The sequence below is a fragment of the Meleagris gallopavo genome, chromosome 1 (genome assembly GCF_905368555.1).
Source record: "Meleagris gallopavo chromosome 1, MGAL_WU_HG_1.1, whole genome shotgun sequence".
Taxonomy (NCBI): Eukaryota; Metazoa; Chordata; class Aves; order Galliformes; family Phasianidae; genus Meleagris; species Meleagris gallopavo.
The window spans coordinates 83,474,123-83,498,757 of NC_139404.1; the positions used below are offsets into that span (position 1 = coordinate 83,474,123).

The window sequence follows — 24,635 nt, forward strand, 5'->3', positions numbered from 1 at the left end:
GGACAATCCTCCCCTGGAATTTCAAACGGACAGAACAAGTGAAAATGTGTAGTGGCCCACTTTGGTGAACGAAGCTGAAGAGGCGACGTGAGCTCAGCCCTATTTGTCTGTCAGGTCGAGTTGTAAGTACCTTCTCCTAGGAGGCTGCGTTGGGAGTCTCTAGGAAAATTTACTCAGTCACTCAGAAATGATACCAAAGACTGTGAACTTGAGGAGGTTTGCAAACAAAACTTACACAGCTGGTTCTCAGCTAGGTAGCTAAAGCACCCAGTACTCAATTATATGTTAGGAGGAGACAGGCACTTTAAAGTATCCACTTTTTGCATGTGCACCAGTATTCTGTTAAATATGTAAAACTAGCCAGTAACAGCTCTGAAATGGCTGTGAAAGTAGATCCTAGTAAATCAAGGCACAGCTTTTAATCTTCATTTTGGCAAACTAGCCTCTGCATCTTAACACAAACAGCAGGAATTATATGTGATCAGAACTAACATGCATAACAACTATGCATAGAAGCAACTTCCCACAGGCTTTCCGACACAGAGTCTATCCAGATCTTCAGTACTAACTTCCTACATGACTTCACTGTGTTTTTTTAAATAGCAGCACTAATTGTTTCAACGGGAGCCCTCAACCCCTATTTAAAAAAAAAAAAAAAAAGCATTTCAAGGTAGGTTCACGTGTATACCTGGCATAAAGCAAACCCTCACACTTACATCAGCCAGTAAAGAAATGAATTCCCTTTCCCTAGACAGGAGGAGCCTGAGCAGAATCTAACTGCACACGCATATGAAGAGGGTGTCAGCTACTCAGATTCCCAGCTCTATCTCCCTGCAAGCTTCAGCCCTCCAGATCATACCTCTGCAGGTGATGGTAGCAATCAGAGATAAGGTTCCTTCATTCCGTGTCTTCTCACTTTTCTTCAAGGCTCAGGTGAGAGATGAGAGGCAGTCAGTTACTATTAATTCTTCCTAGATGCGGAGCGACACCAAATAAGCGCAGAGAACACTACTGCAGAGAACACTTCCATCAAAACCTGCTCTTATTCATGTCAGAGAATGATACTTGAAGGTAATATTTATTTTTTTTCAGTTTACAGGTGATAAGTCATTTACAAAAAAATTACAGACAATGCATCCTTTTCAGTGCAGTTTCAAACTAGTTCAAGAACAGGCAAGAGTCTGTGATGATTTGGAATGCTAGTATTTGACAGCACATGCTTTTTTCCCTTAATTGGTTTGGTGGGGACAGGAATGGGGTAAAAGTAGGGTGAAGAGGAGAAAAAGCCAATGTAAATAAGGCCATGCAAATAAAAACTCCTCGGGAGAACAGGACAACTCTGTCAGACTGGCATAGTTTTGTTCTCGGGAACAAATGCGGGAACTGATGCAGAGATAGCAAGTTCCAGAAGGCATTTGACACTTGTTACACACAATGTCCTTAGCAGCTGCAAGTACCTTCCAGTGCCTTCAGTTCTACGCCAACGCTACGATTTCGGATCATATCAGTAAGCTAATAAAGTACAAAGATTAACTCTCCACATCTACAGTTCACCATTTCCATTCTCATTTTTTTTGCTGGAAGAAAGGTCAGGTTGAAAACACAAGCTGCTGCTATGGAGTGTCACAAGGAGAGAACAAGACAGTTTGATGGCAGTTTGGTTCATTTCTTTAAGAGGTGAAATACATTAGAAAATTCAACACAAGCAAATCTATGATTTTAGGATGGATAGAAACACAGATCAATGTATGATAAACTAAGCAGCATCAATTAAGTATTTGCATGAGTTTATCCAGCCACATCAGCCAAGGGAGAGGCACCACAGACTGACTACAGTATCAGATGGATCAACCCAAAGCAGGAGAAGCGCTCACTGAAGTTCATAGTTAGAGGATGAGTGTTTATAGTAGTACTAACTTGCCAATGTGCTATTTGCCCAACAGTTGCTTCTTTTGTTCAGTATCTGTAATCTTAGACAATACAGGGCCTCAAGAACAAGGAAACTAGCAAAGGTTCTAAATCCATGATTTGAGGGTTTAGACTATGCCTTGTTCTTTATCTCACTTAATCCTGCACAGGGCTATTACAAGGATTGGAGCAGAACACTGAAGTCTCTAGGGACCAAAGAAGAGAATTTAGACAGTTGTATGAACTGTTAGGTTTCAGCAATGAACAGATCATAAGCAAGCATGACCGTACCTTGGTAGCTCCACTCCCAGCAGTGCTTTATATCCTTGAAAATCTCTCAGAACCCTATAGAACAATTTCTTGTGACATTCAAGTAAAGATTGCTGCACAGGAACATGGCATCTCTTCCAGTAAAATCCGCAGAAAAGTAGCGTTACCTAACTTCTTTCCCCAAAAAACCTTTGTACTAGCTCTCCTACATGGTACACCTGGGCTTTCTGGGGTGAGAATAAGGACTATCAAATTAATTCCCTAATAGCTGCCACAGAACTATTTTTAAGTTGTAATGCAGAGGGTGGGAAGGGCTTTAAGGGAAGATTGTGCATGCTTGCATATATTTACAGAATTCTCTTCACAGCTACTGGCTTTAAAAAAAAAAAAAAATGTTAATAAAGTTTGTAAATTGTTTTTTTGTTTTTTTTTTTTTCCTTTTTGCAAAATTAAAATCAACCCTCAAGAATTAATTGCATATAAAAAAGAAACCTATTTTACAGCACTGACTAGTATTACCTTTAAAATCAACAGGGGAAAAAAAAAACATGCTGTAATATTGTTTAGTAAAGCAAAAATCACCCATAACATAATCACTCAAAATGAACCAATATAAAGTTTTTATTTGCATGGCCTAAGTATCTTCCATTTGTTCCTCTGCAACTTTTTTTCCCCTTAAAATGCTTTAAGGTTTTTGCTGCAGAAAAAACAAGATGCAACTGTGCATACTCCCTTGAACAACCACTCCCACAACACCTAAACATTTAACAGATGTAGCAAATGACAACACCACGAACGGGAAAAAACTAAGTTCCACCATTCAACATGGTTTGCAACAGCGTCTTTAGGGCTGACTGAAGTGGGCAACTTCTAAAGTGAAGTCATTTCCTCTTCTTGTTTGTTTTGTGTTTTTCTTTACAGTGTTGGTGGTTTTAATCCATACTTCTTTGCAACTTCTGTCTGGGCGTAGGCAGCATCGCAGAGCGAGTAGAGGTGGGCCATCTCCATTTCAGATTTGGCCAGGTTGATAGCTTTGTTGAACATTTCAATGGCTTTATCTAGATTACCTCTGAAATAAACCAAAACATCATCCAATTAAGACCAGCAAATTAATCTCTGCAGCACCTTTTCTGAAACCAAACGGTCAGGTTTGGGTGTATAGGTCAGGACTCCCAGTACAAATAGTCCATTAAGGTATGTTTAAGGACTACATTAGATACATAGGAATTCTAATGAGGATTAATGAAGTAATTTTAAATGCAGAAGGGATGTATTTAAAACACACAGAGTCATCTACATGTTATCCAGTAAGTATGAAATTGGCCAGATCATAAATCAAAGTCATGCCACAAATAAAAGCAAGGCTTTGCCCAACAGTTACAGAACAGTAATCAAGACAACAGTTAAGAACTGGCCTCTTACTGCACTTGGAGATGATCTTAACAAAGGTTTAAGATCTGTGGGGAAAGCTAAAGGACTGCTGTAATTTCAAAAATAACTCAGAATTCTTAACACTGCGCTTCATTATTACCTTTGCACTTCAATCGTTCCCATGGTTTCATATGCAAAATCACACTTGTTATCAATTTCAATGGCCTTGCTTATGAGTTCTAAACCTTTGTCTAAATCTTGCTTCCACTGAAGCTGAAGTAAACTGAAAAGAAAAGAGAAAATTTAGAACTTCACATATTCTCCATAACCCAGATCACATTTAAGGGTAGAGCACGGCAGACATTAAGATGCGGTTAAAGTGACAGTCAGATACACTTCAAGCAGATACTCAACTGAATGATTATTGATGAAACTACTGAAACGTCAATCTCATTTCCAGTTCAGTCAAGAGAAACTGCAGAAACAACAGTACTAAGTTGTTTTTGCAAAGCCACTTCTGGCTAAACTTCTCACACTTACCTTCAGTTTGGATTGATTCACCTAAATATGCCAACTGCCCCTGACCCAAAGGATTGCAAACTCGATACTTACCCTTTATGAACATACGTAGTGGCATTGTCTGGCTCAAGATCAATGCATTTATCATACATTTCATCAGCCTTGCCAAACTGCTGTTGATCAGTTAGTGCCTGCAACAAAAGAGAAACCAATGTATCAATACGTAATCAAAACATGCACCCCCAGCTAAGCTAATTCTAACGGTAGGTTGCATATAGCTCTCTTATCAGAGAACAGGCCAGAGAACATCAGTTACCACAACTAAGTTTCAAAATTGAGTCTTTTCAGAAGAAGGGCTGCTAGTTCTTATGTGCAAAAGTTACTGATCACAGTACCATCTGTAACCGGAGATCCCCAAGCAACATGTCAAGGAGTACTGCAACTAAAAGTAATAATAAAAATCATTCTAGAATAAGTTCGTACATGCACATCTCAACTTCTTTTTTTAATATATTTCTGCTTCATTTATTTCCTTGAACTGATCAAAAGGAATCAGAAATACATGCTTCCATAGAACCTCCCTGCTTTAAAACAGAACATCTGATATTACTACAATCAGCAGCATGTTTTCTTAAAGAATGAAGTGCATTCTCTGTTACAAGCGTACTCCAAACGTCTGTAATTTATTCTCCTTGACCAAACAGAGTATATAATTTGTAGCAGAACAAAACTGCTACCTAGTTCTGCACGACTCCCAAATTAGAGACAGAATTCCTGCCATTAATCAAATGAGATATCATACATATGCAGGAGTTCAATAGGAAGCATACTCCAGACCTTTCTGTCTTAATAACCATCTCTGACTCTCATTGTTTACCTTCTGACTGCACCAATTCTGCCTGCTACTTCCTCTGTCCCAGCACACCCACACCCATAAATTCAAGCACTGTGTGTTACCTCAGAACTTACCTTCACAGACTTTTATTTCAAGAGTTGTACCTTATCCAAGACAAAAGGCACAAAAAATTGCAGCTTTTTTATAAAGGAAGAGTAAAATGTACCTGAGCATAAAGAGCATAGCCTTCAGCACACTTTGGAAACTTTTTAATGACATCTTCAAAGCCTTTCATAGCTACTTGCACAGGCAAAGGATTATTCCCTGTATATGCTTGGCGATACTATTCAAGGAAATAGAAAAAAGGAAAAAAATAGTAAGAAAAACACGGTTCATCGGACCTACTCACTTCCCCAAGAGATGCATGTGTCATGACAATTCCAAGTTCTAGGAGGTGCCACCCTATCAAACCTGCTCTTTAGGAACCCACCATCTTTCTGAGCCTCCTAGCAGAGTGGACTACTAGAGAAGAAAGGGTGAGAGGAGGAATCCAGAAGACCCAATAGTTGCCAAAAGCCTCCCTCTACTTCAAAATCCTAGAAATTACAAGCTTAGAACTGTTCCTTTCTCACACCATGCAAAGCTGGTCCCTGGCGATTTCTGCATGCAGACACACTACAGCAGCTTGAAACACTGTTTCCAATTTCCTGAAGATCGACATTTTATGTAACACTGACTTCAATAAAGCTTTGTGTGATACAGTTAGAGTGCAAATTTCTGCTTCTCGATCACAATTCTCGATCACAGGCAAGGCAACCTACGGTTAAATAGTGAGCACTGTGAAATAATAGTAAATCCTTATTCCAACTAAGAGATTGTTATTTCCTTGCCCTATTATTAGAATATATTGTTTGTTGCACTACTTTTCCATAAAATCAGAAGAAAACAGAGAAACAAAGTATGCTTAAAAGAAATCTTTAAAATCCAGATAACATTACCTACCAGAGCAAAACATTTCTGTGCTTGAGCCAAGGCAGAATCCGGTCGCAATCGGATACATTCATCAAAGTCTTCCACAGCCTCTTCAATTTGGTCAAGCAGAATTTTCAGCTAACCAGAATAAAAGAAAATCCTATTTCTGTATTTAATCTGTGCTTCGTACATTTAAGTGATAATTCAATTAGCACCAGTTATTCATATTGTCCACAGTTCAGTTTTAGATCTAGAAATTTACAAAAACCATGAGTAAAAAAAAATTACTGTCATAAAACAATAAGGACACCAATGAAACATCGACTTCATACATAAAAAGGCAACGTTCATGTGTAGAGATTGAGAACACCTTCATTTTAGACTGGGGTAATGTCATCATTGCTTGAGCTTAATATCCAGTCTCCAAAACTGTTCCATGCTTTCTCAAGTCACTTTACCTCACTGTAGTTAATACCTGTGAACTGTCTGGACATCAAAATATTTTGGCTTCCCCAACTGGTGTTTTGACATTCTGATTCCTGCACAGGAGGCTGCACGGCACAGAGCAGAGCAGAACAACCCCTCCTCCTGCCCGGTGGCAGCGCTGAGCCTGAGGCTCCCCAGAGTACAGTTGGCTCTTTGGGCTGCCAGGACACAGTGCTGGATCACATTCAACTTGCTGACAGCCAGAACCCCCAAGACCCCTTTTTGTGAAGTTGTTCTCTTGTTTCCCAATCTGTACACAGATCCACGGCTGCTGCATCCCAGGTGTGGAATCCAGCATTTATTTACTCTTCTTAAACTTCACAACTGCCCAACCCTCTAGTTTGTCAAGATCTCACTCTGCACGGCCTGTCTACCAACAAGGGAGTCAATTTAGTGTTGTTCACAAACTTAATATACCTCTCAGTTCTGTATCCAAATCATTGATGACATGGTCAAAAATCCTGAACACAACTTGTTCTAAAATGGAGCCCTGTGGACCTCCACTACAGACTGGCCATCAACCTGATCTAAAAAACCACATTTACTGTAACCCTTTGAACCTGAGCTGTGAGCAAGTAACAGTATCAAAAGCTTAGCTGAAATCCAACAAGACCGCACCTACTGGCTTTCCTTGGCCAGCTAAGTGAGTAACTTTGTTATAAAATGAGATTAAGTTCACCAAACAAGGCTTTCCCTCAAGAACCCATGTTGGCCCTGACCAATGACCACATTGTTTTACAGTTGTTCACAGTAACTCCCAGAATAATCTCCACAATTTTGCCAGGCACCAAAATGAGAACTGATAGGCCTATAATTACCAGGGTCTTCTTTCTTGCCTTTTTGAAGACTGGGGCAAGCTCTACCAGCTTCCAGTTGACCAGAATCTCTCCAAATGTCCAAGGCCATTGAAACATAACTCAAGAGAGGTCTCATGATAACATCACCCAGCTCTTGAAATACCCTGGGGTGAATCTAATCCGGCCCCACAGAATCCTAAACACACAGTCGGAACAGGGTGGGATTGGCTTGGAATTACTGCAGTCAAGGTCCTCCAGCTCAAGGATCTGGGGTCCCAGAAACCATCATCAGTGTTAAAAACACAGGCAAAGAAAACATTGAATGTCTATGCTTTAACTGTGCCCCTATCTGTAAGCCTTTTATGTACCAGGGCAGATTCTGAGTTAACAAAAACAGGTGGTTTCATCTGTTCTAACAAAGTTTCCCTCCAAGTAGCTACTGCTCTGACATATCAGGCCCCTTTACAGAGCAGTTTAAGCGTATATAAGCTCTAATACTTTCAAGTCAGAGTTTGTATTGACAGAGAGCTGAACTTCTGTTGCTCTGCATTGTCTCCTACAGCAATTAGCTACTTCTTCCTAACCTCAACCTGCAGATCTGAATGCAACAGTTCCAAATTAGGACTTCAACTTTTTCTACCATAAACAGTACAGACTGTGTATATACACAGCCCGTGCCTATGGGCATTTTTAGCTCTTTACTATTCTTTTAGTATACACTGAAATATTTGAGTACTGGGACAAAAATCTCTAATGATTCTTACTTGTCCTCGATGGTGGTAAACATCTGCATTTTGAGGATCGATATCAGCAGCCATGTTAAAGTCTTGAGTGGACAGTGCAGGTTGCTGCTGCTGCATATACATACTTCCTCGTTTGATCAGAGCATTAGCTCGGAGCTGTAAAAGAACAAGTTCCAAGAAGTATTAACCACTCCAACACTCCTCTCAATTTCCGACTTTGTTACAATTATACTAAACTTGTCAAGTGACCGCTTTCTCCTACAGACAGATATCATTCATTCTAAAGAATAAATCTCATGTTGAGTCTAAAACAACTAGATTCTTTTGCCTAGTTTCAAATATATCATCCTACGCTTCAATCTCATAGGATTTTCACCCCCCCAAAAAATTCAAAGATAGTTTCCCTATGCATACAAATAAACCAGCATTTTTAGCAGTTCAATATGCAACTGTAATTAATGTCTTTTTATTTATTAACTTAATTTTCAGATTGCATAAGCCTCTAATTGATTTAGCTTCCTTTGTTCTTTTGTTTCTATCACTTAGCACAGACGCTTTGGAAATAACCCCTTGAAAAAACTATTTGTCAGGAAAAAAAAAAAGACAAAACAGTAAGAGAAACTAAATCATTTCCATTAAAGCACTTCAAAACTTGGAAAAAAAAGAAAGATCTGAGCTATACTTCAAGTTTATTATCTAACATATGTTTTCTCAACCCAAACTTCAATCCAGCTGTGACAGATTCTTACCTTCACATTTGCATCTTCCATGCTGATGACCTGATCTAGGTCTGGTTTGGCAGCATTTGCATTGCCAATAAGTAAGTAGAAAGTAGCTCGCAGAAGCAAAGCTTCTGCCATGTATTTTCCCTTTGCTTCAATTTCTTTTGTGCACTCACTGATAATTTTGTCATAGTTCTCCTCTTCCATATATTGTTTTGCTCTCAAATAGCCAGAGCTGTAAATGATGTAAGAACAGTTGTATTCACTGAACACTGCAATTTCAATTCAGACTTTTCTTTAAAACTTAAACACTAATTTCTGCTAAACTAAGTTATAACACTAGCATTATAAGTAAAGTAACAAATATTCCTGGGCAGAACCACCACAGATCCAAAACAATTTAGATATAAAATGCCGCAATAACATTGGAAATAAAGAAAAGGAGTTTTTTTTTTTTTCCCCACCTACTTGCTTCATTTGTTCCTTGAATGTTTTTCACATTAAGGACAATTTGAATCTCTACTTTAAAACAGAAGGGCTAAGATGGCACAGGAGGTCAGAAAAATGAATAGTGAACCTAGCAATATGCAGTTTTTAATGCAGAAGAATGGATTTCAGATTTTAAAAAATTACAGTAAATACTGCCTTGTTCCCAGCTACATGTCCTGGATTCACTGAATCTGCCTGAATATCAGGCCATTCTATCCTGATTTTAAAAATTCACTGTGCTGTTTGCAATGGTCTCCATATTGACAGCAGTGGTTACCTTCCAAATAATTAACTGGAAACAGCATAGTAAGTCAAAGGCCCATTTAGTGCTCAAACTTCACTCAGAAAAAAAAAATAAGTGCAAAAGCATTCAAGCTTTTCTTTGTCAGAATGAAACTTGTTTATGAGGAATTTGATTCTAAAAACATAAATATCCTTTCAGCCTCAGTTGCTGTTATTCAGTTCTCATCAATAGACAGCTTTTTTTCTGAGCTCGTCTTCTCCCTTTCAATCCAAAGGATGATTTGCTCTCTTCCTTCAGAATTCTCCTTCAGCATAATATATTCCTTTCTTCAGGATCCACTTTCAGTACTTTCTAAATCTCTATTAATCTCTACCGTAGTATTTTAGAAAATATTTGGCTCATCTTCCCCATTTTGCACTTTCTTTTTTTAAGGGATCAAAGACACCTGCAGTTTGGAATTAGCAGTCAGCTCTCCTAAGTTTCCTTGTTAATACTGTTTTTACTTCATAGGTTTATTTTATTACCACAGGATCTCCCAGGGCAGGTACTGTAAAATAACAGCAACTTAAACTGAAAAGAATGTCAAAACCACTAAAAACAGTTTCAAGAGCAAACGATTTCCAACTGTAGTGTACACTCACTTTTCTTTTACTTCAGAAGCCTCTCCCTCCTTATCCTTATCCTCATCTGATTTCTCACCCTTAAGCAAAGGCTGGGAGATGATATCATCCGTAAAAGAACTGAAATAGGATTTAATGAACTGTGGCGAGGGCATCAGAGGCTCACGATTCTGAAACACAAATACAATGTCAGTTCACTAGATTGTAAAATCAGATGGCAATATCCTAATTCTTACTTGGAGCTTGGCTCAGACACCAAATATTTCACCCGAAGCATGAGAAATAACACCTTGAATGCAAAATCCTTTGTACAGCCATAAAAAGTTTTTACAAAAGAGAATTACAATTCAGTCTTTCCTGCAAGTGAAGTCTGAATAAACTCCTCTCTGTTTCTCTATTAAATTCAGTCATAATATTCCTGACAGAAAGAACATCTGTTTTATGATGCTACCACCATCGTACTAAAAGAGTGATTTATTTTTTCTTACCTTAATGTCACACAATAATGGAAGTTTCTATAGAAAAGAAATTCAGCATCTCAAAGCCAATGAGCATTTCAGTAGGTTAACCACAATCACAAATAACAAGCTAGAATAATTTAACATATGCCCCAACTAAGGCCACTTAAAATGACTCTTTCTGGTTACCTCTATACTTCCACAATTCTTGCTGCTGCAGTTTCCAAACACTTATGCAAAGAAATCTGAGTGTCCAAATAGAAAAGTACAAGTGTAAGCACCCATTTACATAAATGGATCAGAAGGTCAGTGACTGTTGCAAATAATTTGTGAGAGATTAGATCTTATTTCTCAAGACAGAATCAGGAAGTCTGACCATGAATAAAAGGATGAGATTTTGCTCTGCACCATTTTTTTTTCAGAAATGTTTTTTGGCATTAAAAAACAAACAACAACAACAAAAAAAAACACCAAAACCAACAATATTATTTAGCCACTTTCTAAAACCCAGAAATTCCACTGTCAACCTAATCCTTCCTGCATGAAATTTCTATTTACAAAGCCAAGAATAACCTAGGAGTAAAATCCCCTCTATTATCATCCTTCTCATTTTGAGCTAGTCATTACGTAACAAAGTTTTTTACCCATTTTCATTTACCGTTCATAAACTTTCCTATCTCAACACCTGATGTGCAACTGAAGATTTGACTGCTGTTGTTCTAACATCCATTATCTTCCCAGTCCAGAAAAGCCCAAAAAAGGCAGCACATCAGCTCACATGTCTCTTGAACACCATCATAATTTTGATTATTACAAGGAAGCAACCTGACTGTTAGAAATAGGCCCTTCTTCTCTACAAAGGTTTCAAATTGTTTGATCAGATCCCCAAATAAAACAATGGTAACATACTAGTCTTGTGAAGACACTGACAAACTTGCTACAATCACCAGAATGCCAACAAACGATGTTTCAACAGTCAAGTGAAATTAGCATTTGTCAGCAGCATCACAAACCTTACCTTGTATTTCTCTTTGGCCTTCTCTTTTCCAAGGAGTTTGAGAACTTTATCAGCTAATAACATACTTTGCTGGTTTTGGAAGGCTTCTAAAATGCAGACTGCAGTGACGTCTAGGAAATAACATAAAAATTGAGATTATCAACCAATTCTGATAATTACTAAGCACGAAAATGTGCCACATGTACAATGAATTACTCTCAAACTAACACATCCTGTAATAGCAGCAAATGAAGGAAATTATTTTATTTTTTTAAAATCTTTATGACTTCATACATAAATAGTAAAAATTCATACTTCCAACATTTTGAAATGTTAAGAATAGTAAAACACGTGCATTTTAAAAGAACCAAAATGATTTGTCTTCTGGAATTGGTCACAATTCCCCACATAAATTTCTGCTTTTAAACCTCACTTTTTGTTCAGTCATATCTCATTCCTTTTAAGAAATCTTCCTATATCATATTTTCCATCTTTTTCTGCCTACCTCTGTGCCGTGGGAAAGAAGCAACTTTAAAAGACGTATCTTGCTAGCACATTTCAAGTGCTAACTCCTATCACTTTCATTCACACAGAGCCTTTGAAAATGTTAACCCATTGCTGCCTGAAAAACGCTCTGCAGTGTTAAATGCACTCTTCTGGTACATTATCCCTATTTCCTTTAATTAATGCAATGCTACTATTGATACTTTCTATTTATTTTCTAGTTAAACTGCTGTTCCATTAATGGAAAGACATGAAGAACAAAATCAACAAAAAAGGTTTCTCAGAGGTCTCAGATATAACTCCCATGAAGTCACTATGTAAGGTTATTAAGTGAAGATGAGCAGAGTTTGGACTTGAAATTCAAACTCTGTCTCGTTTGAATAAACTTGAAAAGCAAGTGTCCTACCTTGGAGCTTTTGTCTAACTTCTGTAATACTACACTGCTATGCACCACAACTCCCTGTAACTTTGGTATGGTCAAGAAATGCAAGAGCCCCTGGAAAAACACAGCACAATCACAGCATATGCAGTAATACCAATACAGCTTGCCCAATATAGGCAAGCTGTAAACCAGTGCCCAGGCTTGAGTGAAGCATCAACACCTTCCCAGACTACCATGGATCAGTGGAGAGGGGTTTTTACTGGTGGTGGCAGATTGTTTTGTTTCTGCTTCCTTCCATTACACAAACATACTCTATTTCCAAAGATCATATTGCCCATATATGGTTGGCAGATTAAAAAAAAGTATTTAATAGATGCATAGCAAACTGCAAGCTAAAAATCAAGTACTGAATATAATTACTACAAACACTGCTGCTTCTAACAGAGTAAGAGAGTCATACTGTCAGAACAGCAGCTCATTCTTAGGGCTTTTATAAGCTGTCAGTTTATTCCAACTCTGCAAGGTTATTGATGTTATTACAGTACTCTTGAAGTACAGCTATTCCAGAGCAAGCAGTTAGTCCATTTTCTACAGTCCATGAGTGACTGCAAACAATTAGACTGAATGACCTCAAGTCTTTTCCTAATCACGATGGTCTTACAAGACAGAAGCATTGTGCCAACAGACATGTAAAAATAAATTTATCCTCTACTATCAGCAAATCTAATTCTTAGCTGTTACACATAAAGAAATGAAATTATTTTCACTATCAGTGAGATTTGGAAGTTATTAGAACTCTACCTTATTTCCTGTCCTCCGATAATGAGCATTGGCTTAGCTAAATATTCATTTGCCTTTTAATCTTGCATCAGGAGAACAGCATTGCAAGAGTTTAACATAGCAGATTCTGCCAAATACACATCATTAACATAAAAAAAAAGGATTTTTATTCTAATCTATTCCAATCTGCCTCTTCTATATCAGAAAAGAAACGGTACTGAAATGTTTTCCCTTTTACACCTGCCACACGCATTTAAGCGGCTGTAACACTTGTCTCTGGCTAAGCATCTCTATCTGTGAAAACACCTTGTTTTTGGACCTTTCTTTCTAAAAGGAAGAAACTTTGTTACCATGCAAAATTAGAATGATTGTTGCCTGTGTTACCTACCCAACACATTGTATGAATTCTGTTTCAATAGATAGGGAGTTTCCTGGACAGAGAATACCCAAAGTGGCTACAGTGAGATCTATTTTGCAGCAGTTATTTCAGATCTAAACTTGAAAAACAGTAAAATGTTTCTTCTCAAAAGAGAAGAAAATGTATTTGTTCTAACTAGAAATGGCATTTAAAAATATTTAGGGGTTACTGTAGTTACAAGAAGTTAAAAAATAATAATAATTACATAAGTTTAATCATCTCCAAAGTGCCTAAGCACTATTAAGTACATGTATCGAGACACTCACCTTCTAAGCATTCCTTCTTATTGTCTAGCTTCTCATGAGCCTTTGCACGTCTGAAGAGAGCTTTCACATATTTAGGATTAAGCTCCACAGCCTTTGTACAGTCTTGTGCCACTTCTGTCCATTTTTGCTGTTGGCAGAAAAACGTGATGAAAGAAGCCCTACTCGGCAGCATGATATAAGCTTTCTGCTACCAACTCGAGGGTCATGCCCACCTAACAGTAGCTGCAGTTCCCAGGGCTCCGGCTCTACCTGCTTGCTTCTATTTCTGCAAGTTTCTCAATAAGAAACTGTCAGGAGCCACTGGAAGCCACCTGCACCAGAAGAGCCACAAAACAGAAAAGGAATTCCTACAGAAAAATGAAACCAGACAGTTTTTGTACAAAGCACATGGGAGAAGATAATGACTTGATGCAGATACTTGCAAGAAGTAACATCGGAACTGAAAGACTGGTACACAAACAACAGAAGAAAAAGGGTGAAAACACAATGAAAACCAACAAACAAGTTTGACAAAGTACTAAAACTGATAGTTTTTGGGGTGTCTTTTTCACTCAGTTTTTGTTTTCGTTTGTTTGTTTGTTAGTTTTTTATTTGATATTGCAATTCACTACACTGTTACTACAAAGAAATGATAAGTTCGTATGTAGGAGTAAAACTGGCTATGACTATTAAAAACTACAAACCCACTTATCTTCTGTGAGGTTATGAACGCCCCCTCCCTGGAAGCATTCAAAGCTAGGCTGGGTAGGACTTCATGCAACCTGGTCAAGAGGGAGGTGTCCCTGCCTACAGCAGGGGGTCGGAACTAGATGATCCTCAAGGTCCCTTCCAACCCAAATGATTCTATGATTCAAAATTAATGATCAAAAGAGGCTTTTCTAATAATTGAAAAAGACCCACATACATTTCTTAGTCAGTCATTAATTATGGCATGAATTAGTATTATAAGTGGTACTTCATTGAACAATTTAATCCATCCTCTATCACAGAATTAATGAATCCTTAAGAGTTGGAAGGGACCTCTGAGGGCCATCTAGTCCAGCTCCCCTGCAATGAGCAGGGACATGCACAGCTACATCAGGTTGTTCAGGGCCTGATCCAGCCTTGCCTTGAAAGTCTCCACAGATGAGGCATCCACTACAACACTAGGCAACTTGTTTCAATTCTTCATCACCCCCACCGTAAAAGATTTTTCCCTTTTATCTGACCTAGATCTAGCCTCCCCGGGCTTGAAGCCATTTCCCCTTGTTCTACTGCCACAGATCCTGCTAAAAAGTCTGTTCAAGCCTTCATTTCTTAAATCATTCATTTTCTAACTTGATGCTCCAGTCTACATAAAGCCAATTTTTTCACTGCTTTATACAGCTTACCAACTTGACCTTAGAAGCAAATCTACTGATATCACAATGAAAAACACATGCTAGTTGATTTCTAAAAACTAATATCACATATGCACAATTACCAAGTAATTACTTCCATCTGTGCAAAATTTAGAGCTTGGGCTTTAGTAGATGCTCTGTGATATTTCATTTTTGAAGTGGTGTCCTCTGAAATATTAGGCCTTTTACTCAACAGTTAAAGCAATGATTTTGTAAAGAGAAACAAAACTAACAAGTAAACAAGAAAGTTATTCCAGAGGGTAAGAAATTAAAACCCTGTCTTATAAGAGAGGGGTACTTAAGAATCACCTAAGACAGACTCTAGTTAACAGAACATTATTTTAGTTGTATGTGAAATGGCATGACAAACAAGAGAAAAACAGCTGCAAGCAATGGTGTCTTGCTGTGAATGCAGCCCATATCACCACCTGGGATCTTTCAGTGGACAAAAGTGACAGTACACATAACTTAAAATTCAACTTTTTAGAATAAACATATAATTCACTACTTTCTTACCAGCTGTTCATAGGCAGCAGCTCTATTTTGGTAGAAGGTAGAAAGATCAAGATTTCTCTCAGGAGGGCACAGGCTGATAGCCTCAGTATAACACTGAATGGCTTGCTCATATCTTCCAGCTTTAAAATATTTGTTTCCTTTGTTCTTGGCTGCTTGGGCTCTATCAAGAGGGCTCTGAAAAAAAAGAGAAGGAAAAACAAAGTGATTGGTCAATTTGAGTAAGAAAAGCTTTGCTCCTCACAAGCAAGGTGTTTAAAGGCTCATCTTCAAAAATATAGAATGGAGGTCAGTGTTAAATTATAGCCTGGACTTCTGAAAACCTCCCTTCCATTTCATTGGGAAAAAAAAAAACAAACAACAATTTCAGGTGCAACCATATGAAATAGCAGACAAGCTTCTAGAAGATTCACTACATTTATTTAACAATGCAGTGATTTCTCTTTGGAAAGGAGACTGATGATCAGAAGAATCAATGAGATTTCTTGTTGAAATTGAGAGATACTTCTCCAAAGACAAGTGTGTGAAGACCACAAAGCACTCAAAGCAATTCAAATAGGAAAAATTTGCTACTGAAATACATACAGCCTGTGAGATCAGAGTTGACTCAGTACAACATGAACTAAGAAAAACACTTTCTGGAAAAACTCAACTGCTTTGTCTCCCTTCCACTGGGCTAATTAACTTCACAGCCTTACACAACCTGCTCATCCATCCACTAATAGAAAGTGCTGAACCATCACAGTTCTGTCATTCTTAGCAGATGATGGAAAACTCTGCACTACCCAGCCTGTGACCTTATTAAATGAATCTCTAAGTTGTGCGCTGCCTGTTGATCACCTGCATTTGTGAGGAAACAAGCACTGCTACCTGTGCATGTAACTCCCAGACTGGTTATCATAAACACAGCTTACGATGAATGAGATGTAAAAAGGGCTTTCATCAAAGGGCTGTGACTCATATTCAAGACATACAGAGCTGCGGAAGATCCTACAGCTTACCTACTCTTCCCTTCCCCAGCCTACCTTCTGCAATAAACACAGTGGGACAGATCAGACTGGCCTACCAGACTGAAACAAACAGAGGTTTGAGCACACATGCCATTTGATCAACTCTTCTGAAGAGGGAAAGTGTACAAAACTGGGGACAGTAATGCCTTAAATAACAGCTACAGGATTCATTAGTTCTCCCTCGCTGAATAGATCACCTAGGGCCTGCTGACAACCATAAATGTCATACTTCTTTGACCATACTTGTCTCTCATTGTGCCCCTCATTCACTGCCAGCATCACTAACTATATCCAGACTGCTGTCAGATATACTTAAAGCATCTTTTCATCAACCCATTTCCCCTGATGCCTGCTTATTTGATGCCATTTAGCATCTAAATGATTTTTAAAACTGGAAACTTGGAGGGAAGGCCAGGAGTTGTAGTACAGGCCTCTTCTAAAGCCTGGTTTCCAACCACGGCATGAGAAACATCAGACAGCAGGTGCCAGCCTTAAGTTCCTACAAAAAAAACAAGTGTTCAGATATAACAGAAATATTCTACAGGCATTCTCCTGAGGAGAGACTTACCAGTGAAACCGTATAAGGAAGAGTATTTCTTAAATATCCCTACTGCCAGCACAGCTCTTCAGTAACGCCTCACCAGTCACTAGGCTTACAGGAATGCCATCTGTGCCATCTCCACTGCTCACAGAACAAAATAATCTGCACTGCACTCTAAGTTTTTATTTTAGTGATTTAAATTCCAGTTGGTGAAAGATGATTAACTGCAACCCTTTCCACTCACTGTTTTCAACTGCGTGGATACACAAACTAGAATTGGAGTGCAAATTCTTCTACAAGAACCAAAAAATTGTATTTTTGATGAATTGTTACTTCAAAGTTAGACCTAAATCTGAAGGGAAGGTTACATTTACTTCAAGTATGTTCTAAGTACGGCTTTTTCCTACAACTCCTGCTTCTCATACAACTAATACATGAAACAAACAAATTTAAATGTATAGAAGTCAGCTTGTTTTTTTTTTCTTCTGTACTTCCACAGCAAACTACAATGGAAATATCCTTATGAAATAACCTACACAATTAATTGCTGTTCCAAGTCACCCAGTATCAAACAGAAAAACATCCAGGACAAGTGAGCCATGTTGTAACATTCAGACCCGTGTTCCCTGTATCAAAACTTCTTAAGACTGATAAATTGCTAACTGGTGGTCACTGCCAAAACCTTTAGCCCATGTACCACCCCAACCTGCATCTCAGGCTGCCCGCTCTGTCTGCTCCACCCCACGCACTTTGACTGCCCTGCACTGTGCTGCCATTGCCAAGGGACACACCACAAATGAGGACAGCTGGATAACAGCCAGGTGCAATGGCTGCTCCAGTGCTCTGACCTGTATCTGGCAGCAAGAAATCTGTAGTTCTGGGGTGCTCTGCTGGCTCCTGGAAATCATCAAGCCTTCAGAAAAGCTTAAGTGCATGCAACAGGGACTGGGGCATTGGAGAATATGGGCATGATGCCAAAATCATGCTACTTCAAAATCAGTAGCTGTTACCAGAACAAGGCTTGATTAATAGCAGTAAAGCCAAAGAATATACGGTGAACTACAAGGAAAAGACAATTCAGTGATCACTCACCACCTCATGCATTACATGAGCCAAGTAATTTGGGGGCGGAGGGGCCCGAGCCAGAGAACAACATACTGCCATGTAATAAAGTCACTAATAATGCCCACGCAAGAAGGAAATGAACTTTTTTCTTGTACTGCCTGAAGCAAGCAAGATTCCTAACTCATGAATGGTCACATCTCTGCAACCTGTCACATTACTCTGCTATAGCTCTCTACGCTCACAATGTTCCATTCCCAAATGGCTGCCATGTTACACTCAGGGGCTGATACAGCTCTGTATCATGAATAAATCTATCTGATAGGGATTTATATGAAAAACAGTTGTTTACCATCCCATACCCATGAAAAACAAATCCCGTACAAACCATATACAGAGTGTGCAATAAAAAAAACAAAAATGGCACATTTACGTCTCAAAGCCCCAGAGCTTATAAACCACAAGGCTTCCTTCTACTCCCAACTTCACAAGAAGGGAATTTTATTTCATTCTCACCAGTGGCACTCTGTCCCATCAGAAAACAGAAGATACACTTTCAGAGCATTAATACTATTACATCAGCAAGGAGATCCCAGGTTGACACTCACATTGCAGTCATAGAGAATGTAGGACTTTCCTGGGTGTTCTCACTGCAGAGCCAGAGCACAGCGTCCACAGATGCCAACATAAAGGCAGCAATTAAAGTAACTTTTGCTAGCACATCTCCTCTAAAGTACAATTTTTCTCACTATTGATTTTTTTTAAGATTTGGACGGGGTTATCATATTTGACACAGCCACACCAAGACAAAGTATGGATTTTCCATTACAACCAAAAGCTGGGTGATTTTTTGACACGTGTCATGGTTTACTCTGCTGTTTAATACACACTCCTAACACCCACCATTTACATGTCTCTATAATAGTTATGTTACAAAATACTCAGTAAAATGAGCAAAATTTAACTCGGTAAAAATAAATGCTTTTTTTCATATCTTGACAATGTTTCAGAATTTGTATGCAACTCAGAAGTTACTAAAAAAAAAAAAAAAACAACAACAACCCAACCACATCTCTGTATCTAGGACTGCCTTCAGCAACTGTTCACTACAAGTCTTAAAACCTAGACTTCAAGCCAGAGGACACTTGTGTATTTGAAAAGCGATCAGTTATCTAGCAAACCAAATAAGCAGATTCCTAGTTTTCTAAAGACCAGGCAGCACGGGTCAACGTCTGTTAACTATTACTCTGACCTCAGCAAATGTGCTCTCCTCACAAACTGTTCAGAAACTGCCATGCAAAAAGCAGCCACTTCACAGCAAAAGGCAGGCAGCTGCATGAAGAAAGCACAGCAACCTCCAGCAATGCTGATACAAATGAATTACAAGTTCGGTTGGCTTTGAGGGATGTCGTTTTTTAAAGCAGGATGAGAAATTTGCTGCCAGCCAATCATGGCAAGAGTTTACAAAAGAAACACCAGTGGCGTGCTTCAGTATTTTCTTTTGGCTGAAAAGGATTTGTATGATTTATATGAGCCCTTTACTAACAGACGAATGAAGAAGGGGGTCTAATACTTCAGCCATCCTTCTCAATTCACCAGCTTCCAAAAAAACTGTGGTATACACCTCTTTCTTCCTCTCCAAGCAAGAGGACCCTCTCGATACGATCAGGCACCAAAAAAAGTATTGTTTTCACTACTACTCAATACCCATCTTTCCTCCCTTCTCTTTTTTTTTTTTTTTTTTTTTTTGGACTAATGTTCACTTCAAGTCTTATCTCAGAACCACACTAAAAGGTTTTAACTGAGCATAAATGGCTTTAAAACTCTCCTTAGCAATAAAAACAAAAGGAGAATAAATATTCCATAAATATAAGCTATAAATTCAGAGCTCTAACTAGGATGTATTACAAACAATCAAGTTCAAACTTACAGCACAAGTGGCCAATGCTCTTCATCTGTCACCTTTCTTTTAAATGAGTGTCATCCATGCCTACCACGAATAAGAGAGCTGCCTGAGCTGCCTGGAGTCCAGCAATTGTTCCACCGCTATTACACACGCATTTAGGTTTTCTACACCTGTTTCCTACAGCTGACATGAAACACACAACTCACAGTAGGTTGATAAGATCTATTACACAACAGGTGGACAATACAACAGATACAACCTCTTACACTTTTTGTTTAGATTAATTCAAAATGAGTACCAACACAAATACATCCAGACAAAGGCTGATAATTCTTTTATACAGTGATTTAACATTTCAGCACTGAAACAGGTAACATTCAGCAAATGCTATTAAAATAGATCCTGGAAAGAAGCCATGCTTGCTGGCTGTTGATCCTGATATGTGGCATCACACAAGCCAACTTGGCCACGTTCACCCAGCACTGCACTCCAGTAAGCATACCCAGCTCAGAGGAAAACACTGAACAAAAATGTGCACGACAGCAAAGTCCAGCTGTGGACTGAAGCAGCTTTGCCTGTGAAAGATATTGCCACAAAACAGACAGAACTGCTCAAGAATCTCTACTCAATACTTCCTGGCATATTAAGCAAAGGATTAGCCTCCAAACTTGAAATAGTGAATGGGGGAGATATGGTCTATCACAGATTTGTTAAAGAAAATGATTTCAACTTAAGTGGAAAAAAATACTGAAGCATCCAACACATTACCCACTGACTCTTCTCACTCCTCTCATACAAGGAGGACAAACTTGTTAAGGAGTCACCACAGAGTAAGTAAAGAACACAAATCAACTGAGAATGAACCAATGCAACAATTTTAAGTCATGCCAATATTCCCCACAAAGTGGAGCATCTAAAAAGCAATTACTGTCACTGAGTAGTTAAAACACATTCCATCCAAACTATAAGCCATAATGACAACTTTGGTAACGAACAGATGCAATATGGTTTTCTGACCTTAATCAGAACATCCATAGATATACATTTTTATCATCAATGCTTAATTGGTACAAGAATACCAGCTCACTGTACTGTTGAGGAGCTAAGCTTATAAAAGAAGCTATGTCAAGACTCTTGGAGCTTTTCCCAATATAGCACCTGTGCTAAGGGCTTCTGCCAACACGACGCCAGTCGCAGTCGGCCACTACATCTATGCCAGGAGGCTCCTGTAGCACAGACACAACCTGGAGAAAAATGTGAGGCTTCTGCAGCAGGTAAAAGAAAAGCTTCAGCTGCATGTAAAATAGTAATAAGTGCAAATAAAGAACAAAGATGACTTTAGATACTTTTAAAGAACAGAAAAAAAAAAAAAAAAAATCGAGGTTGTGTCTTCAGAACCAGCAAATGGAGCAACAAATGCATGCGGAGGCTGATTTAAATAAATTCTCAGGGAAAAAAAAATAAAATCTAAGTGCTAAGTTGCATACATAAGCAAAAGAATAGTTACCAGACAAACAGGTACTCACATCTGTCGGTAGCCCATCCATTACTGACCAGTGTCTTTTCTAAAGGACTTTCCACTTGTGTTTAAGCTGTGAAATGAACTACTGACGCTTAATCACCATACAGATCTGTATTCAAAATCTGACTTATCCCAACTTATCAGAAAGGTAGAACAATACAATGCAGAGCAGGTAATTAATAAGTAAAGCATTTGCAAAGATTATATTTTGAATCAAGAGTCCTACCAATAGTATCCATAACTAATAAAACACATGTCGAAACATCACATCTACATGACATCATATATTTGGAGATGATGAACAGGAAGGCAACACTTTCCACACATACAGAGGGAAGCAGCTGCCACATTAATTGTTCTGCAGCAGCCATATTTAGACCAGCTAGTCCACTGTCATATGTAATCAGGCAAATCTGATACCATCTTCTTCTGCTTTCCTAAGTAATGTTCATCATTTCGTTGCACTACACAATGACACTCATCAAGTAACTGTTAGATGCACAGAGTCCAACAGTAAGTTATTTTGGGGAGCAATTTGAAAGAGGCAGACACTCAATGTTTCAAACCAAAAAAGCAGTTTACATAGAAGATACTTCTTGCTTCACATTCAACAACAGAATGACTACAAACTACTCGACAGTATACACTGAAATCCAGAAATACAATCAAGTAATGCAGAGCTAATGTACACTAACAGAAAAGTCACTGTTACTGAACATAGTGCCCAGGTAGCCTGAAAACTGGAGCTCGCCTGTAGTAAACACTCTGTCATAGAAGCACCAGGTGTTGTTTGCAGCCTACTACAACAAAGTAGTCCTCTCTGTATCGCTGGCTCAGAACAAATCATTATACCCAAGTGACTGCCTCCAGGTCCAGCAAAGGTTTTATAGCTCACTGCAGTTCTATCATGGTCTATCTGTCACCTTCTCCACCATTCCTTTGTGTTCCTGTCACTGCCTGACCATCACTTGCCGAACATTAACCTTTATCACTGAAGTGTTAAGGGTTAAAAATTACCTTTTCCTATCTCCTAAACAGTTTTCTCACTGATACACAGACCAGCACAGACTATCTAGGTCGTTTACAGAAATGAAAGGAGAGAAAAAAAAAAAAAAAAAAAAAAAAGGAATACCTTAATGGGATTTACTTAACAATGGCAGTGTGGCTCTAAGCTAGCTCCAGTCAGCTGAGTTTAAAACTAGCTGCTGTATGCCAACAAGAACTTCAACACAACTAAAACAAGAGCACTGATTACTCTCCTACTCAAGCAGGCTGCCAGATGTAACACTGTAGGTGTGCTTACCAGCTGTAACTTTCCCCCAGCACCACACGAGTGTCACAGAACACGGCTGAAATATCTCCCACAGACAGGTACACAAGAGAACTGCGCATCTGATTCGGACTTCGATTATGAAGCCGCCCTTCAACTTTTGAGGAGTTTTACCTGAAAACCCTCAGCAAAGTCACGCACGGCAGGATAAACGCAAGCTTCGACAGCATTTCTATTAAGGCTAACCCTGGCCCGGCCGTTAGGCACGACGCCTGTCCCCTCCCCCACTACCCCCAACGGCCGTGCCGGGGGAGTGGCCGCGCCAACGGCCGCGGCACGCGCTCACCATCTCCTCGTGGCCGGGCCCATCGGGCTGCGCGCCGCCGCCATAGGGGCCGGGGCTGGCCCGCCCTTCGGGGGTTTTTCGCTCACTCGCGCCCTTCCCGCCGCGCCGGGCCGCTCGCCGCCCCCACAGGTAGACAGCGCCGGCGCCCAGCAGGATGGGCGCCCCCAGCACCAACGCCAGCTGCCAGCGGGACAGACCCGTGCCGGAGCCGCCGCCACCCGGCGCCTCCACGGGCTTCGAGGCGGCCATGACTCGCTCGCACCGCCGCCTGTGAGAGGGGAGGGACGGGGTCACCGGACACGCGGGGAGGCCGGGAGAGCGCGGGGCGGTAGGGCACTTCCGGTCGATCCGGCCCGCAGCGCCGCCTGCCGGCTCGGAGGACCCCAGATGCTGGGCAGTGCGGTCGTAGAACCGCAGAACGTAGAATGGTATGGGTTGGAAGGGACCTTGAAGATGATCTGGTTCCAACCCTCTGCTATAGGCAGGGACACCTCACTCTAGACCAGGTAACCGCGGCCGTGTAACCGCTTATTTTTAAAGTTATTCATTGAATCTGTCATGGAAATCATTAAATATGCAATACTGGAACTGTGTATCTGTTGTGCATCCATGTGTCTATGTCAACTCTGCACGCTTATGGATAGGAAGGGAAAACTGACGTTCCTATCTCCACTTACCTCTGCAGAACTCAGCTCATTATATGGAGAAGCTGCCCCTGGTCCCGTGTCATGTTTGGGTAGTGCTTGTCATTGCATGAGTAAAAATTTCCTAGCAGCTGGGAAGGAAAATGAATAGAAGTGAAGACATAGAATCAGAATCATAGAATCATAGAATTTCTCAGATTGGAAAGACCTTAAAGATCATCGAGTCCAACCACAACCTAGCCATACTACCATAACTCTAACAACCCTCTGCTAAATCGTGTCCCTGAGCACCACATCCAGACAGTTTTTAAACACATCCAGGGATGGTGACTCAACCATCTCCCTAGGGAGCCTATTCCAGTGCTTAACAACCCTTTCTGTAAGGAAGTTTTTCCTGATATTCAAGCTAAACCTCCCCTGGCAACTTGAGGCCATTTCCCCTTGCCCTGTCACCTGTCACCAGTGACAAGAGACCAGCCCTGCTCTCGCTGCAATCACCTTTCAGATATTTGAAAAAAGCAATTAGTACATGCAGTGCTACGAAGGAAGAAAAAAAAGTGCTGAAAACAAAAACAATGTCATGGTTGCAAGGCAAACACCTCAGAAATCCTGTTAATATTTTCCAAAGTGAGTTTGGGTTTGCCCTGAGTGCTGATGACAT

General features: G+C 39.7%; 1 protein-coding gene across 1 annotated transcript; it reads right to left on the bottom strand.

Moving 5' to 3' along the window:
* Positions 1-1,059: 1,059 nt before the first annotated feature.
* On the bottom strand, positions 1,060-23,645 carry TOMM70 (translocase of outer mitochondrial membrane 70). Its single transcript, XM_085238355.1, has 12 exons — positions 23,331-23,645; positions 15,677-15,850; positions 13,782-13,908; positions 11,453-11,562; positions 9,998-10,146; positions 8,651-8,858; positions 7,923-8,057; positions 5,906-6,013; positions 5,130-5,246; positions 4,162-4,259; positions 3,710-3,832; positions 1,060-3,247 (listed from the first exon to the last, which is right to left on the bottom strand). Exons 1-12 carry the CDS (start codon positions 23,577-23,579, stop codon positions 3,094-3,096), a joined length of 1,752 nt encoding a protein of 583 aa, XP_085094481.1. The 5' UTR covers positions 23,580-23,645; the 3' UTR covers positions 1,060-3,093.
* Positions 23,646-24,635: the final 990 nt, after the last annotated feature.